Genomic DNA, 19065 nt, shown 5'->3' on the forward strand with positions numbered 1-19065 from the left:
TCTCAGAGAGCAAATGGGTATGTTTGAAGGAATAGTAGTTCCAACAATATTATATGATTGTGAGGCATGGGCTATAGATAGGGTTGTACAGAGGAGGGTGGATGGGTTGGATATGAAATGTTTAAAGACAATGTGTGTTGTGAGGTGGTTTGATCAAATAAGTAATGAAAGGGCAAGAAAGATGTGTGGTAATAAAAAGAGTGTGGTTGAGAGAGCAGAAGAGGATGTGTTGAAATGGTTTGGACATATGGAGAGAATGATGGAGAGAATGAGTGAGGAAAGGTTGACAAAGAGGATATATGTATCAGTGGTGGTGGGAACAAGAAGTGGGAGACCAAGTTGGAGGTGGAAGGATGGAGTGAAAAAGATTTTGAGTGATCAGGGCCTGAAAAACGGGAGGGTGAGAGGCATTCAAGGAATAGAGTGAATTGGAACGATGTGGAATACTGGGGTCAATGTGCTGTCAATGGACTGAACCAGGGCATGTGAAACATCAGGGGTAAACCATGGAAAGGTCTGTGGGGCCTGAATATGGATAGGGAGCTGTGGTTTTGGTGCATTACACAAGACAGCTAGAGACTGAGTGTGAACAAATGTGGCCTTTTTGTCTATTTTCCTGGTGCTACCTTGCTGAAGCGGGGGGGCAGCGATGCTGTTTCCTTTGGTGCTGGGTGGCACTGGGAATAGATGAAGGCAAGCGAGTATGAATATGTATAAGTGTATATATTTGTATATGTCTGTATATGTGTATATGTTGATCTGTAAATGTCTGTGTATATGTATATGTTGATATTTTTATGTATGTATATGTAAATACGTGTATGGGCCTTTATGTATATATATGTGTGTATGAGTGGATTGGCCATTCTTTGTCTGTTTCCTGACGCTACCTCGCTGATGCGGGAAACAGTGATCAAGTCTAAAAAATAGATAAAAATTGAATAATAAAAAATGATATGAATATATATTATCCATGTGGATAAGGGAGAAAGAATACTTCCCACATATTCCCTGTGTGTTGTAGAAGGCAACTAAAGGGGTGGGAGTGGGGGCAGGAAATCTTTCCCCTTAAGTTTTCACTTTTTCAGAAGGAAAAGAGAAGGGGGCCAAGTGAGGATTTTCCCTTTAAGGAAATGGCAGTTAAATATAATGATAATGAAAAGAAACTAGAACCTAATGTTATTTCTCTAGAACAGTGCTTGAAATTTTCTGAATATGTTTTACACAAAGTAATGAATTCTTTCTTTCTTTCAAACTATTCGCCATTTCCCGCATTAGCAAGGTAGCGTTAAGAACAGAGGTTTGGGCCTCTGAGGGAATATCCTCACCTGGTCCCCTTCTCTGTTATAATGGATAGTTATAAAAAATCATAATTGGGCTAAGTTATTGAACCCCGATCTTTTCTTCATGTGTGAACATTAAAGAAATACTTTGAGAATCTTTGATTCCTAAGAATTTTTAGCCTCTTCTTTACTACCTGTAAGTCATCTCAAATATTAAAGTAGAAAAGAGTTTTCCTAATTTTTTCATAAATTTAGTTTGAAAGATGTAGTTTTGTCTGTCAGTCATTCCTTTGGCAGTTACATATTTACACTAGAATTTAAAGCTCTCTTTGTAACTGTTTTGTAGAAAATGTATTGAATTGATTCTTTCTCTAAGTATAACACTGTTAATTGATATCATGATATTTTTATATTGTATCCTGATGCCATGTTTTATCATCCTGAGGTATTTATAAATGGTTATTTTTCAGGTGGTATTACCAGAATTAGCTACTATAAGAATAGTAGCATATGAAGAAGGAGGCAGAGTTAGTTTGGGTAACCGTGTTCTTCCCATAGTAGGCCTTAGACCTGGATATAAACACATAACACTTCGAAATGAGGCAGGACAACCTCTAGGAACTGCAACACTATTTGTACATATAAAGGTAAGCTGATGTTATCAAACTACAGGTTGAATATCCCTCATCGGAAATGCCTGGGACCAGAGTGTTTCAGATTTTAGATTTTTTCAGATTTTGGAATCTTCGCATATACACAATTGTAAAGCACTAGAAATAAGATTGAAAAAATTAAATGATTGAGAATAAAAAAGTTAAAGAATTATAGTGAAAAGTACTTTCCATGAGAAAGTAGAGAAGGGCTAAGAGGATCGAACAAACAATTCAGGTTGAGGTTGAAGTGATTTGAAGGCAGTTTAAGACTGGTTTTAGGGAGGCTGCCTGGGAAGTCTGTGGTACATCTATTATAGGTTAAGGAAACAGTCACAGCATGAAGAAATGAAAAATTAAGAAAGCTGGTTGTTAAAAAGAGAGTTTAGGGGTAAGCTGATTCTGCCAGAAAATAGTTATGAATGGAAGGCAAAAATTGTAGCATATAAAACCCAGAATAGAGGAGGTAGATGGTATTCATCAATAAAAGGCAAGCAAATGAGGATCTCTGAAGGAAAATATAGCAGGTTTCAAAAAAGGAATTCAAGGTACTCTGAAAGGAGGTGAATAAGAGTTGGAATGGAGTATGTATTGAGATTAACAGTATAAAATACAAGAATAGAAGGATGCTAGTACTATAAACCTTTCAGTATTGTCTAGGGTTAAAGGAGATATCCTCTGCAAATGAACGAAAATTAGCAAAATTTAGAATAAAAAGAAAAAATAATATAACCCATTTAATTAATCAAAGCCATGTATACTCAAAGTACTACAGACATTTAGAATGGTGTGATTCTTGGCATTTAAATCTAAGCTAATATATGAAGCATATGATAAAGTCCGAAGGACATTACAAATAATAATACTTTTTGTGATCTTGTGCTTATTATGATTGCTTGTGTTACATGAACTTGCAGGTCGGTGATTATGTGCCAGATGGTTTAAGTGATTTTGCTGAAGCTCTAGCCAACCCTATTAAATACCAGAGTGAACTGGAGAAGAGAGCCCAACAGCTGTCTGTTTTCCAAGATGATGAAGAGATGGAGGTGAGTAATGATGCACACTTCTGCTCTCTAGCTGTCATGTATAATACACAGAAAATGGAACCTACCATCCTTAGCCAAGCAACCTGTGTTTTACATGGTTTACTATAACCATTTCAAATACCCATTGACAACGTCATCCCCCTTTGAATCATAAACATCCAAAATATTCTGACCCATGCACACCTCTCATCACCTGTGAATCCTAAAACCCCAGTGCTATAAAGCATCTCTTCCTCAAATCTTCCATTTTCTTTTGAGTCTCCCCCTTCCCCTTCCTCTATCTGCTTCTAATATGTAGATCATCCTAATCTTCATTTTTTTTTAACCAATTCAGCACACTTTGGTCAGATCTCTCAGTCATATTTAGGTTATTACCACACCTCTCTCTTACAGTATTATTTCTTACAAAATAAATCCTTCTTACTCCACATACTGTCCTCAGGCATTTAATTTCCAGTATGTCCACCTTGTCCCATTGTTTTCATTTAGGACCAAAGACTCATCTAATTTATTTATTGCAGTTTAAGGGTTAATGGGTATTTAGCTCACTTAAATATTTTACCAGATTGAGATGTATATCATTGTAGTTAGAAAATCATAATCTAGATAATCAAAGTAAATAACTGTGAAGATATTATTTTAGGACATCTGAGAACATCCCACACTTGGACTGCACAGCATTATGGATTTTAGGACTGTCACAGTGAAGGGTTTAAATAGGACACCACCTCCAATGCCTAAGTAATCCACTTTCGTTAAAAGCAAAGCAGTAAAACTGACTTAGAAACTCAGGTTTGAATGAGTTATCAACTTAGTTGTTTTCAAAAGGAAAGTCATACTGAAAAGTGCAGAGCACTTTTTTATATTTTTCAGTGCTACTGTTCCTGGAACATGCACGCACCATTTGAGCTATATGGATTTATATTTTGATAACTTTGAAGTAAGTGCACAGAACTCCATAAGTTACAATGTATTTTTTTATGCAGTTCATTTTACTGCATTTAATTTTTCTCTTTATCATATACATAAAGTCTAAGAAACTTGTCCAGATCAGGTAAAAAGGACCACAATAAGCCCATTACCTCTTTATTAATCTGTTTTTCACTTTATGGAATTCCAGTTCCTGCCTTTTTTTATGCAACATTTTTATTTTCATATTTTATGATTTTCATTTTCAATATTACTTTAACAGAATCAAAGTCTTATGTACTGTAAACTGTGCTGTTTTATATATTTAATACAGGTTTAAATGGTAACTATTAGTACTTATGTAAATATGTACTACATAAACCATAATAAAAAGTAACCAGAAGTGTTGTACAGTGCTTACCTAAAAATCTTCCTTGATAAGCTCCCATGATATGTTATGTAGGCTATAGTAGAGGTTGGCATTTACTTTGAAGTGGTAGGGGTGGAATCAGGCACAACTAATGTTACAACAACAGGAGAGGTAGATGGCAAGTCAGCGTACTTCATCTATTGTGGGTGTTATTTCATCAATTTTGGTAGTTAGTGTTGATGTGTTTGGAGGGTCATCAAATCAAAGATAAAATTTGTTGGAGTTGCACTTTTTGGCTATTTACCATGCTTTGAAGCCAGGTGCGACACTTCTTGTAGGGTCTGATTTCTTTAATACAGGGTGTACTTTTAAACATAGAACTAATAAAGGTAATTCATAAAATTAAACCTTCTTTGACTGATTCTCCCATCTACTCATAATGGGAGGATGCGAATGGTGGGTGTCATCATACTCCACTTGATAAATGGAGTGAGAATGAAGCTTAGAAGTATATTTACACTTCTCACTCATTCATGTAATAACTATTTATCCCTCTAAACTTTGATAAATTTTGTGTATGAAATAATTTCAAGGGTATTTGTCCATAACATTTCACAGAATAATTTGGGATTCTTTTGAATGATATTCCTTTCATCAATGCCATTACAGCAAGAAGGTGGAGAGAGTGAACCTCCCCATACCCCTGTTACAAAAATGGAGTCAAGAACAAGTCAGGGAGGTGCTGATGGTTCAGTAGCTTTAGGGGAAGATGGACCTAATAAGGCCTCAAGAAGAAGTAATGGTGAAGTGCCTGACACTACAACCACAGCACATGAGAGCACACCTACTGGAGCTCGTATGTATAAACAAAATTTCACATAAGTTTTCATTATTTATATTTCATTTATTTACAATTACCTTAAGACCAATTTCAATGAAAGACTCCTGGTGTTACCCACAACCTTTTTAAAGGATCATGCAGGTCAAGGCTGTGCTACTTCCAGTAGCAGGGAAATTTTTACTCCTTCGGAGTGAAAAGTTCTTCAACAAGATTGTATTCCCAATGATATGGCCTCACCAAAGGTGACTTTTCACTCGTGGTGAATCTCAGACAGGCGGAGTTCAGTAACACCTCTATATATAAATAAATATATATATATATATATATATATATATATATATATATATATATATATATATATATATATAAATATAATATATATATATATATATATATATATATATATATATATGTATATATATATATATATATTTATTTATTTATTATACTTTGTCGCTGTCTCCCGCGTTTGCGAGGTAGCGCAAGGAAACAGACGAAAGAAATGGCCCAACCCCCCCCCCATACACATGTATATACATACGTCCACACACGCAAATATACATACCTACACAGCTTTCCATGGTTTACCCCAGACGCTTCACATGCCTTGATTCAATCCACTGACAGCACGTCAACCCCGGTATACCACATCGCTCCAATTCACTCTATTCCTTGCCCTCCTTTCACCCTCCTGCATGTTCAGGCCCCGATCACACAAAATCTTTTTCACTCTATCTTTCCACCTCCAATTTGGTCTCCCTCTTCTCCTCGTTCCCTCCACCTCCGACACATAAATCCTCTTGGTCAATCTTTCCTCACTCATTCTCTCCATGTGCCCAAACCACTTCAAAACACCCTCTTCTGCTCTCTCAACCACGCTCTTTTTATTTCCACACATCTCCCTTACCCTTACGTTACTCACTCGATCAAACCACCTCACACCACACATTGTCCTCAAACATCTCATTTCCAGCACATCCATCCTCCTGCGCACAACTCTATCCATAGCCCACGCCTCGCAACCATACAACATTGTTGGAACCACTATTCCTTCAAACATACCCATTTTTGCTTTCTGAGATAATGCTCTCGACTTCCACACATTCTTCAAGGCCCCCAGAATTTTCGCCCCCTCCCCCACCCTATGATTCACTTCCGCTTCCATGGTTCCATCCGCTGCCAGATCCACTCCCAGATATCTAAAACACTTCACTTCCTCCAGTTTTTCTCCATTCAAACTCACCTCCCAATTGACTTGACCCTCAACCCTACTGTACCTAATAACCTTGCTCTTATTCACATTTACTCTTAACTTTCTTCTTTCACACACTTTACCAAACTCAGTCACCAGCTTCTGCAGTTTCTCACATGAATCAGCCACCAGCGCTGTATCATCAGCGAACAACAACTGACTCACTTCCCAAGCTCTCTCATCCCCAACAGACTTCATACTTGCCCCTCTTTCCAAAACTCTTGCATTCACCTCCCTAACATATATATATATATATATATATATAAATAAAATAAAATATAATATATATTTTATTTATTTATTTATTTATTTATTTTGCTTTCTCGCTGTCTCCCGCGTTTGCGAGATAGCGCAAGGAAACAGACGAAAGAAATGGTCCAACCCACCACCATACACATGTATATACATATACGTCCACACACGCAAATATACATACCTATACATCTCAATATACACATATATATACACACACAGACATATACATATATACACATGTACATAATTCATACTGTCTGCCTTTATTTATTCCCATCGCCACCTCGCCACACATGGAATAACATCCCCCTCCCCCCTCATGTGTGCGAGGTAGCACAAGGAAAAGACAACAAAGGCCCCATTCGTTCACACTCAGTCTCTAGCTGTCATGAAATAATGCCCGAAACCACAGCTCCCTTTCCACATCCAGGCCCCACAGAACTTTCCATGGTTTACCCCAGACGCTTCACATGGCCTGATTCAATCCATTGACAGCACGTCGACCCCGGTATACCACATCGATCCAATTCACTCTATTCCTTGCCCGCCTTTCACCGTCCTGCATGTTCAGGCCCCGATCACTCAAAATCTTTTTCACTCCATCTTTCCACCTCCAATTTGGTCTCCCACTTCTCCTTGTTCCCTCCACCCTCCGACACATATATCCTCTTGGTCAATCTTTCCTCACTCATTCTCTCCATGTGCCCAAACCATTTCAAAACACCCTCTTCTGCTCTCTCAACCATGCTCTTTTTATTTCCACACATCTCTCTTACCCTTACATTACTTACTCGATCAAACCACCTCACACCACATATTGTCCTCAAACATCTCATTTCCAGCACATCCACCCTCCTGTGCACAACTCTATCCATAGCTCACTCCTGGCAACCATATAACATTGTTGGAACCACTATTCCTTCAAACATACCCATTTTTGCTTTCTGAGATAATGTTCTCGACTTCCAAACATTCTTCAAGGCTCCCAGGATTTTCGCCCCCTCCCCCACCCTATGATTCACTTCCGGTTCCTTGGTTCCATCTGCTGCCAGATCCACTCCCAGATATCTAAAACACTTTACTTCCTCCAGTTTTTCTCCATTCAAACTTACCTCCCAATTGACTTGACCCTCAACCCTACTGTACCTAATAACCTTGCTCTTATTCACATTTACTCTTAACTCTCTTCTTTCACACACTTTACCAAACTCAGTCACCTGCTTCTGCAGTTTCTCACACGAATCACCCACCAGCGCTGTATCATCAGTGAACAACAACTGACTCACTTTCCAAGCTCTCTCATCCACAACAGACTGCATATATATATATATATATATATATATATATATATATATATATATATATATATATATATATATATATATATATGTATTTTTTTTTTTTTTTTTTTTGCTTTGTCGCTGTCTCCCGTGTTTGCGAGGTAGCGCAAGGAAACAGACGAAAGAAATGGCCCAACCCACCCCCATACACATGTATATACATACGTCCACACACGCAAATATACATACCTACACAGCTTTCCATGGTTTACCCCAGACGCTTCACATGCCTTGATTCAATCCACTGACAGCACGTCAACCCCGGTATACCACATCACTCCAATTCACTCTATTCCTTGCCCTCCTTTCACCCTCCTGCATGTTCAGGCCCCGATCACACAAAATCTTTTTCACTCCATCTTTCCACCTCCAATTTGGTCTCCCTCTTCTCCTCGTTCCCTCCACCTCCGACACATATATCCTCTTGGTCAATCTTTCCTCACTCATTCTCTCCATGTGACCAAACCATTTCAAAACACCCTCTTCTGCTCTCTCAACCACGCTCTTTTTATTTCCACACATCTCTCTTACCCTTATATATATATATATATATATATATATATATATATCTTTCTTTCTTTTTTCTTTCAAACTATTCATCATTTCCTGCATTAGCGAGGTAGCGTTAAGAACAGAGGACTGGGCCTTTGAGGGAATATCCTTACCTTATTTATTTTATATTTATGTATTATACTTTGTCGCCATTTCCCATATCAGCAAGGTAGTGCCAGGAACAAGCGAAGAAATGGCCTCATTCACTGATATTCAGTTTCTTCCTGTCATGGATTATGCACCAAAACCACAATCCCTGTCCAGGTCCTACAGACCTTTCTGTGGTTTCCCCCATTGATAGCATGTTTCCCTGTAAACCCTATAACTCCAATTCACTCTTTCCCTTGCATGCCTCACACCTACCTGCATGTTCAGTCCCTGAATACTCAAACTATCTTTCTTTCCATCCTTCCATCTCCACCTTGGGTTCCCCTTTTCCTTAGTCCCTCCACTTTTGACATGTGCACCCTCTTGATCATCTTATCCATATGTCCACAGCATTTCAGCACAGTCAAAATTTTTTCATCACTAGATGAAAATGAGTAAAGTCAAGTTAAGGAACTCTTAATCCAAAGGATACCATGATATCCATGCCTCTGCTTGGAATGCAGCTTCAAAGTGTAGAATCTGCTTGTAGTTTCCCTTATTATATTGTCTCTCCAATCTTTTTCATCCTTGTTTACCACATAATCAGACTCAAACAACATGATCATTTGTCAAGTAAACTGACTTGGTCAGTTTTCCAATTGCTGTTTCATGTATGATGTTCTCAGTATCTATACCACTACATGCAAAGATAAGGTATAGTAATGATGGTATACCAGCCCCCTGAATCTAGTGTACATAGTGCCATCTTGTTCCTGTATGAGGCGATAATTAAAATCTCATTGTATGAATTTTTTTTAAGATGAGTCATTAACAAAGTATACAAGATTGTTCTTTGTGGTCAGTGTTTCATGTCAGTGGAATCAGTAATAAAAGAATGCTCAGTATTATTTGTGGTACTTACATGGATTTAATGTTTTCAGATTACACTGAACTAACCTTGGCATCTAACAGCTAATTAACTTATGGTGGTGGTTTTGTTCCTCAGGTCGGCAGAACTCTGTTTCAACCAAGGCTCATTTAAATACAAAGACAAGTGAGGACAAACCTGACCGGGACAAGGAGTATTCTCAGACTCTTCTAGGTACTTGACAGTGAGCTCTTTTAAAAGCATTAATATCTGTTTTATAATTGATTTATATTTCATAGCACCATTTCATCTTCCTTTTTTTGTGTTCTGGTTTGAGATATATCTTCAGAAAAAAATATTCTCACATTGTGTGTTAACCTTTTCCACTCAGAGGTTTAAATGAGATTGAGATTACTGCTTGTTTGCCTTCAAAGGAAAGGGCTAATGTGTTTTTGGGAAAACTATTTAGCAAGCATTTGCTGTAAGGCAAAATTTCCCATATTCGTTGTTTGGCAATTAGAATTATATCCATCATGATCATACTAATATGTTTGTGGTTGTAGTTATAATTAGTTTTTAATATAGTTCTGATATATGATTGTTGCTTTGTGTCAAATGAAATCCTTATTGTAAATTGCTCTTGGTTTAATTGAAGAATTATAAATGCCGAGGAATATTGATATCCTATGTTTTCATTTTAGTGTATTTTTCAGTATGTCATGTCATTGCTTCCTCATTCCACATTAATTCAGTAGAGTATTGTTCATACTATCTTCCAGATTTTCTTACTTATATGTGTTTTTATTCTCTTATTTTTCCATGAATGCTTACCATATCTTAAGTCTCTCAGGTCCAATCAGCTGACTATCTTGATAAGTTCTATTGCATGCAAACTGAAAAACATTCTTGAAATATTAAGAAAATATTGTGAAATTGGAAAAGATTTGGATTAGGTGTTAAGAATTACTCTATATGTTAAGATAAATGTATAAAATAACTTTAGGGATTCAGGACAGTGATAAGACAAAAAAGACCTCCAGGATTGGATATTGCAACACTGTACTGAAGATTGTGATGTGATGAAGAAGTGTTTTCTTGCACCACATATGCATATATTCAAGACACAGTGCAATATACCCTCCATAATTTGGCATTGTACAATTTATTTTTTGTGATAATTCAGCTGTTTTCTGAGATTTCAATATTTTTACAAAAATGTTACTGTAATTCAGCAAGGCACTGAATTATAACAAATCTGCCAAATTAATCCACATGGATGACTGTGAGGCTTGGGAGGGAAGCATGCCACCTGGGCCAGTTAGTGCCAGTATCTCCCTACAGTTAGAGGCATTTTACTGCTTTAGCAATAGTTTGCTACTTTTTATTTATTTACTGATATAATGCAGCTTCTAAGGTGGGACCAAGTGAGTAAAGTGTGTGGCAAGAATGGTACTGTGAAAACAAGCAGAAATTATATAAGTTGGATCATAATGATGCTCATGCTTCTCTCCAGATAGTTTAGGATAAATTTAAGATCTAGGAAGGTTCTGTGAAATTAATGAGAGCAAGAAAAGGCTCAGGCTATGCCCAGAAACTTAAAAAGCCAAAGGAAATGACACTATTTTTCAAATATGCACAGCCCTCCACACTTTCAGGTAGTTAAGGATTTCTTAGTATATGTTGATCTATAGAAAATTTTCCTTACTTTAATGGTACTTCAAATCTTCCTGGATCAGCATAACCCTTCCCACTAGTTTAGCCAGGTTTTTGTAAGGGGTGGTTTGACAAAGGTTGACCTTTTCTTCAAGATAGATGATGGGATCACCCACATCTCACTAGTGAGATATTGTTTTGACTTTTTCCAAAGGAGGCAGTATCCTTTCATTTATCTTGCTTAGTAGCCTTTTCTGTTGGAAGGAGTAACTTTGTGAAGAGTTCAAAATATGTTTATTTTCATGATGCTTTACTGTAAATACAATCTGAAAGAGTAACGTCATTTATTTGCTTAAATAACTTCTTTTTTCAGAAACAAGTAAACTTCTTATTGAGGCAGAAGGTTTAGATAAACTAAAGAACTACAAGAGTGTGAAAGAGAAAAGAATTGAATTTGAAAAAAGTGAAGAAAAGCTGCGGAAAAAATTTGACAAGGTAAGGAGACTAAGCCATTAATACATTTGCAGCATATCTTCTTGATAGATATATTAATTTCAGTACTGAAATGCACCTCCAAGTATGTGGTTAATGCCTAAAGCTTAAAAGTAAGATGTCTTTGAAAATAAGTTAATGAGAAAATAATTCTGTTGAGTATGCCCATTACTGCAAAGCAAAAGGCAGCTGTAAGTAAGAATGCTGATAAGATTTTAAAAATACCCCCAGTATTGCTTTTAAATGTATTCATCTCTCTTCAGTTAGTTACAATCTTTCTCTCTTTTCACGATTACACTCAGTTTGTCTATTTTTTACCATCTATTTTTTACCATCATACAGCCAAGTTTTTTTCTTTTTGCATTTACACATTCTTTTGTTCAGTTTAGTCACTGATTAGCCCATTAAGAGCAGAATGTTTTTCAGGTAAAGACAGATGTTACATTGAGCTGATATTGATATGAATCTGTATGAAAGGGTCAGATTTTATTGATGTATTATGGTTGGTTTTATTTCAGTATGCAGAAGAGCACAAACATGGGTAGGCTTATGGTTACATTGTGAAGTAGGGGTACTCCTAAGGCATATTTATTGGGAGGGAATATCCTCACTTGGCCCCCTTCTCTGTTCCTTCTTTTGGAAAATTAAAAAAAAAATAATGAGAGGGGAGGATTTCCAGCCCCCCGCTCCCTCCCCTTTTAGTCGCCTTCTACGACACGCAGGGAACATGTGGGAAGTATTCTTTCTCCCCTATCCCCCTATATATATATATATATATATATATATATATATATATATATATATATATATATATATATATGTATATATATTAGGGTGCCTGGATACCACTCAGGCCTTAGCAGGTGAGTGTGATGGTACACAACTCCAGAATAGTATATTAAGGAGTTTGCTGCTGGGGAAAACTCCATCCCAACCATTAGGATGAACATTTAATATTGGGTTAGGTAGCCATATGTAAGTATGAAGTACAGAATTGTTGTACGTGGCATACATCTGGGTGTATTAAAAGACTATGTTAGAGTGGGTTGACCGATATGACACATAAATTGTTACAGTGCCTTGATGTTCATTAAAAGTTTTGCTACTTGAGTTTTCCCATTATAGATATTAGAGCTTATAAAATCTTGAGCTTCTTCATTATTGTTAACAGTCTTGTGAGCATCAGCACCAATTCACTGGGCACCAGGACCCTTGCAAATGCTGGAGCATCAGAGTGTCCAAATTTGGAAGCCTGGACTGGGGATGTTAAGTGTATATTATTTCCTAAGAGAGAAGGGTTTTTGTTTCTGTTGCTCACGGAGTTCTCCATAGGAAGAAATATATTCTAATGAGCTTAAAACTCATTTTTTTGTTATAGATTGTAAGCTTTTTAGCAGTGAATTTGGTTCATATTTACAATGATTTTTTTCTAAAACTATGTTTTTTAGATTCTAAAAATATATTCAAAGTTGATAAGATGACTGTGTATTTATGCCGACTGCATGACTCTTTGGATCTTAACAGGAAAGACAAAATCTTATCCAGCAGCATGAGAAGAGGAAAAGTCAGTTACAGAAATCACATTCAAAACTTGTCAAGAAATACTCAACCAACAAACCTTTGTAAGTATAGATGATATTTTAGTTGTTTCTGAGTGCTGTTTCTTCTCTTCCTCTTTGATACAGCTTGAATTTTTACTGACGTCTCTTACTTTGTGCTGTTGTATGTTAATACTGTTTGGCTCATTTGAATTCCTCTTAATGTTTATTGTCAATACTGTATATGCTTACATCATATTCCACTGGTTGAGTAAGAAATTTGGAACAATTAATGACTTAAGTGAGTATCAAAATATTTTACATAAGAAATTAGGAACAATTAATGACTTAATTATCAAAATATTTTACAAGAATTTTCTTCCTGTCAAGATTGGTTTGATGACAATGATTACCATCTTAAGTATTTAGTAGATGCCTTCCTTTTCATACCATTAGGATATACAGTTAACTCCTGCATATTGAAGCAGATGTGCTGTTGAAAAGTTTTTCATTGACCCCTTCAGTTTGTATGTCTATAAATTAGTGACACTTTTCTGTGTGTAATTATGATAATGAGGGGAAAAATAGATCATAAGACGTGTGGAGCAGGCTCACAAATACAAGTCATATGAAGCCTGGAGCACTGAAAAAATTAAGCAATAATCCATCATCATGACTCATAGATCAGTAAAGCACATGATTCATCCTTAGCAGCTTAACCAGTGTTACCAGATTATACTAAACATTGTTTTTCAGGCTTAGAAAATTTTCAACAACAAATCATTTTCAACTGATTTATGTAAATGATTAAACAAAACTTTTCTGTCTCGAAGTATCATAATCACAGAAGAATAAAGAATTCACAATAAATGTTGCAAAACATAGAAAAGTAAGATTATTAACAGCCAGTAATTTAAAAGAGAAATTGATGTTTATGCTGAGAGAAAACAAGGAAGTTGAGCTTGGTGACCTTAGGTGTTATACCTTACAAGATATATTTATTAAATTCTTAGGTGCAAATTGTGTGTGTAAAGTATTTATAATTACATATATATAGAGGTGTCACTCAACAAAAATTTGTTCAGAAAAATTTCAGTTTAACCCCCTTAACTTCTCCAGATATACTTTTACATGAGGTAAACAACTCCTCTCGACATACATATATAGATCTGCAGTGAGGGTCATGCCTTGGAGATTAGCAGTTTAGGGTAATACATCACACTCAATCAGTCTCCAAACATGCCAAAGAGAATATGCTCATGTGAATTCTTTAAAAGATGATATTGAGCAGCTTTTGCAAAATTCAAAAGACCTTGCAGAAGATTGTGCTGAATAATGATGGTGATGATCTGCTCTTGGATAGTGATTGGAGTGATTTTATGGACACTGTCTCCTTCAACACTGGAAGTGACTAGGATAAGGCAGGAGAAGGTGTTCCTAGTTTAAGTAGAGTCCGTGTTGCCAGTAGTCACCCCAGACTTAAAGCTTTTTCATTTTTTTTCTAATTTTTGCACCCTCTCAGAATGATGTTAGTAGCCTAAATGCACTCTTACATGATTTATCTTTATTGTAATATGACTATCTTTAAAATATTAAGGTGAAAAACCTAATATGAATATCTTTCATATCTTTTTCCAAGCAAGTAATACTATTCAAGATAGTACCCAAGATTTAAAAATGTTTACCCTCTATAAGGAGTATAAGGAGGACTTTTCCTTTTGTATCAGGGGAACTAGAACCACCATTTTTATCTGCTTAGTTAGTGCATAAATGCTGCTTTGTTAAAGATGTATTGCAGAAGTGGTTTGGACATATATCACAATACTTAGTGTCTTAAATTTAAAAGACAATATGTATGCTATTTTAATCTGGGGAGGGCCCTTTCAAAGATTTTATATAATGCTCTTTGTTGGGTATTCTAAGAATATGTTAGGAAAAAACATAAAGGTGAAAGCATAAACTTGTCAGAATGATGTTTGGGTTATGTTAGTTGTTTTTTCAAGGTGTAGGCAGTTGTCAGTTGTTATATGTTTTGCTGATGTTATCAGACTCTGCGTGCAAGAATTATGATGATAATTAATGATAATAATACTTTCTTTCTTTTTCTTTTAAACTATTCGCCATTTCCCGCAGTTAGCGAGGTAGCATTAAGAACAGAGAACTGGGCCTTTGAGGGAATACCCTCACCTGGCCCAATTCTCTGTTCCTTCTTTTGGAAAATTGAAAAAAAAAAAACGAGAGGGGAGGATTTCCAGCCCCCTGCTCCCTCCCCTTTTAGTCGCCTTCTACGACACGCAGGGAATACGTGGGAAGTATTCTTAATCCCCTATCCCCAGGGATAATAATACTATAAATGCCAATAATGATAATAATAATGATAATGATAATCATATTAATAATAATAATAATAATGATAATGATAATAATAATGATAATGATAATAATATATCATATTAATTATTATATTGATCGCTGTTTCCCGCATCTGAAAGGTAGAGCCTGGAAACAGAAGAAGAATGGCCCATCCACTCATATACACATATTTATATAAATAATGATAATGATAATAATAATGCACCGATTCAGTTAGATCATAGACTTCTTTTAATATGAAGAATACATTTTGAAATCAAGAAAAGATTCCCTCTTGTTTTGTAGGGCAAGTGAAAGTGTACATTATTACTAATTATATGACCATTCTTTAGTGAACCAACAGGGACTTTCAAAAGAGAAAGCACACAGGAACTTGGCTCAATTCAAGAAGAACTTGATACACGTGTACAAGAATTAGAGAAGTCATATCAAGCAAGTTATAATGAATTAGAGCAAGCGTCCTTAACAGCTGAAAAGAAATTAAAAGAGAAATTCCATGAACTAGTAAGTATATTATTTATTTTGAATTATTTTGGTGATAACTACTTGTTAGATTAAGTGGAGTTCTTAATTTTCCAAAAAGATATGTTTAGATTTTAACAGTGCTATAACTGTGTGTGTGTTGGCTTCCTACATTCTGGGGATTTAGATACAATGATACTGTTAGGAAACCATCAGAATTATTAAAAGAATACTTGGTAAATATACTGCAGATACATGTCATAATCTAACTAGTCTGCAATGTCATCCTCCTAGTAATCTTGATTAAATATGAAAGCATTTTACAGGAACACCACTCAGAATTCTTTTTCTTAGGTACTCTGTGATGAGGATGAACTGTAAAGCTAGAATGTGTTGCATACTGTGACTTAATGGATCAAGGTCATTAAATCTTACCTCTTAAAGAGTAACCATAAAAATTTTCAGACTCACTTGAAACATAACAAAACTATTACAGGTCTGCAATAGATGTATGTAGTCTTGATTTCTAGCCAGTTATGGAAATAATATCATAAAAGTAGCATTTTGCAGTTGCTGCTCTTCATTATAACTTTGAATAATCATCTGTTGTCATTTAGACTGTTATGACACTTATTTCATATCATGCTTCCCAGGAATAGTATAATCATCATAAAAGGTACAAAAAAACAGCAAGCAAATAAAGACACTCCTTGAAAAATTGTAAAGGCAATAGAAGTAAGTGCCATTAGACTGCAAAACTTAAAATGATGATTACTGAAAAAACCTAAAAAAGTTTAATGCACATATAGTCAGCATACAGTAACATAATACAGTATTATAATATGTAGAGGTACTAATATGTTCATGAGTTTCATAATGTATGGAACAATTGCCACTAATGAAAATATAGTGTCACCAAAAGAAGGTAATAACATTTAACCTCTACGATGGAGTTCTCCAAGGAGCAGGCAGTTCCATACCAAATCCTCTTCAATCTCCTACATTATCTCCCATTACTTGAAGCAGACCTCAAAATGAAGGTCCTTTCATATGCAAATGATCTCACAGTTACATCACAACACCCTGGCACTACAGTATCAACAACAAACGTGTTCCACCACACTGCACAAGTGAGACAATGGCTTACCCTGAACAATATCTGCATCTCAACAGAAGTCTTCCGTCACTCTTTTTAATCCCAGATGAATCTTGCTCACATCCTCCAGCACCTTGAATAGACAATCACTCCCAAGAAACTAAACACCAACAATTCAAGGCATCACATACAACATACACTGGGCATTCACTCAGCAACATGCAAACAGCTTGTCATCATCCCCTAAGAATTTTACTACATTACAATACACTTTTCAAATAAAAAAAACAATCCCACTACCAGACAATAACAACTATTAAGCCATATGGACTCATAGAGAATTAGAGTGTTATATATCACACATATGAGTTTGATAAAACTGATAACTGTGCTTTTGATCAGAAAAACTTAATAAGGTAAACTGTGTAACTTTGAAGAAATAAAAATGTATTCAGCTTACAAAAAGAGAATGTCACACTTATCTATCATAGCAGTATTAAAAAGAATTATTAATGATGATTGGGTCTCAAGTTAACTGTGGCATGCACTGGAAAGGCTTGACTGGATGTCTGGGAAATATGTCAAGAAAGCGATAGGTAATACATGGTAGGCAGCCAACGACCAGGGAGGTATATTACCAATACTACCCACTTGAGTATTGGGGGTGTTAGTGACAGGTGCGTAGTGAGCCAGCACTTAAATGGTTAAGTTACACTCCTCTGAACCAGATAGCTGTCTTTTCTTTCCGCCTCATCCACACCATGGACTGCTGGCATTCTATTCACAAAATATAATCTCTCTTTGTCATACATAACACTTGATAATGCATAATTCACACAGCTCATTTTTCTTAACTCTAGATTTTCCTGTGGTGAGCACTATGAGCTAGTCTTGCCTTTAGCTAAATTGTAGGAGCAGTAGATAGTAGTAGTAGGTAGGAACATTTAGGCAGGAGCATTAGGTAGAGGTAGTAAGTAGGAACATTAGGAAGGAGCATTAGGTAGTAGTAGTCAGTAGGAACATTAGGTAGGAGCCCCTACAAACACTGTGCTAGAGTTGGTATTTACAAATATTTATAGATATGAAAAAAGTGACTGTTGCCAACAATATATAGTGTGGGAGGAGAGCTACTAGAAGCAGTAAGGAGTCTCCATCATGAGAGTTTGGCATGTGTGTGAGAAGGAAGTTAGGAGGGTGAAGGGATGTGGGATATCACCATCTCACATCTGATTCTGGACATTGTAGTGAGGGAGGTAAATACAAGGATCTTAGAAGATGCATACAGGTGATGTGGGGGCCTGGGAGAGGAGTCAGTTGCTGTTTGTGGGAGATACAGTCCTGATGACACACTCAAGAAAGAAAATGCACATATTGGTGTCTCAGTCAGGAAGATATATGTCTGGATCAGGGAAGAATTGGAGAATATTTCTTCCTTCCCTGGATTGAACCAGGGCATGTGAAGCATCTGGGGTAAACCATGGAAAGTTTTGTGGGGCCTGGATATGGAAAGGGAGCTGTGGTTTTGGTGCATTATACATGACAGCTAGAGACTGAGTGTGAACGAATGTGGACTTTGTTGCCTTTTCCTAGTGCTACCTCGTGCACATGTGGGGGAAGGGGGTTTTCATTTCATGTGTGGCAGGGTGGCGACGGGAATGAATAAAGGCAGCAAGTATGAATTATGTACATGTGTATGTATGTATATGTCTGTGTGTGTATATATATATGTATATATATATATATATATATATATATATGTAGAAAATTGAAAACGGGAGGGAAGGATTTCCAGCCCCCTGCTCTCTCCTCTCTTAGTCACCTTTTACGACACGCCATGTAACCAAGAACGCATAAAACTGAACACTAAGTAGCTACTATGAACAGAATACATTTTTTTTGATGATACGATTGGCAGTGTTGATATCAAAACATTCCAAGATGTTACCTCCCTGATGTCAACTGGACATTATTATGTATTTTACTATGAAGAATATATGA

At 36.3% G+C, this 19065-nt stretch overlaps 1 protein-coding gene across 1 annotated transcript in view; it reads left to right on the top strand.

Annotated features, from left to right (window-relative positions):
• Positions 1 to 19065, top strand: part of Plc21C (Phospholipase C at 21C) — a 484769-nt gene that overhangs the window by 430411 nt on the left and 35293 nt on the right. Inside the window, exons 19-25 of the mRNA XM_071677149.1 lie at positions 1754 to 1930; positions 2851 to 2979; positions 4928 to 5114; positions 9592 to 9687; positions 11480 to 11601; positions 13123 to 13220; positions 15842 to 16013. Of these exons, the coding sequence (XP_071533250.1) occupies positions 1754 to 1930; positions 2851 to 2979; positions 4928 to 5114; positions 9592 to 9687; positions 11480 to 11601; positions 13123 to 13220; positions 15842 to 16013 (981 nt within the window). The remainder of the gene's footprint in view (positions 1 to 1753; positions 1931 to 2850; positions 2980 to 4927; positions 5115 to 9591; positions 9688 to 11479; positions 11602 to 13122; positions 13221 to 15841; positions 16014 to 19065) is intronic.

Source organism: Panulirus ornatus, chromosome 24, assembly GCF_036320965.1.
Source record: "Panulirus ornatus isolate Po-2019 chromosome 24, ASM3632096v1, whole genome shotgun sequence".
In the NCBI taxonomy this organism is placed as follows: Eukaryota; Metazoa; Arthropoda; class Malacostraca; order Decapoda; family Palinuridae; genus Panulirus; species Panulirus ornatus.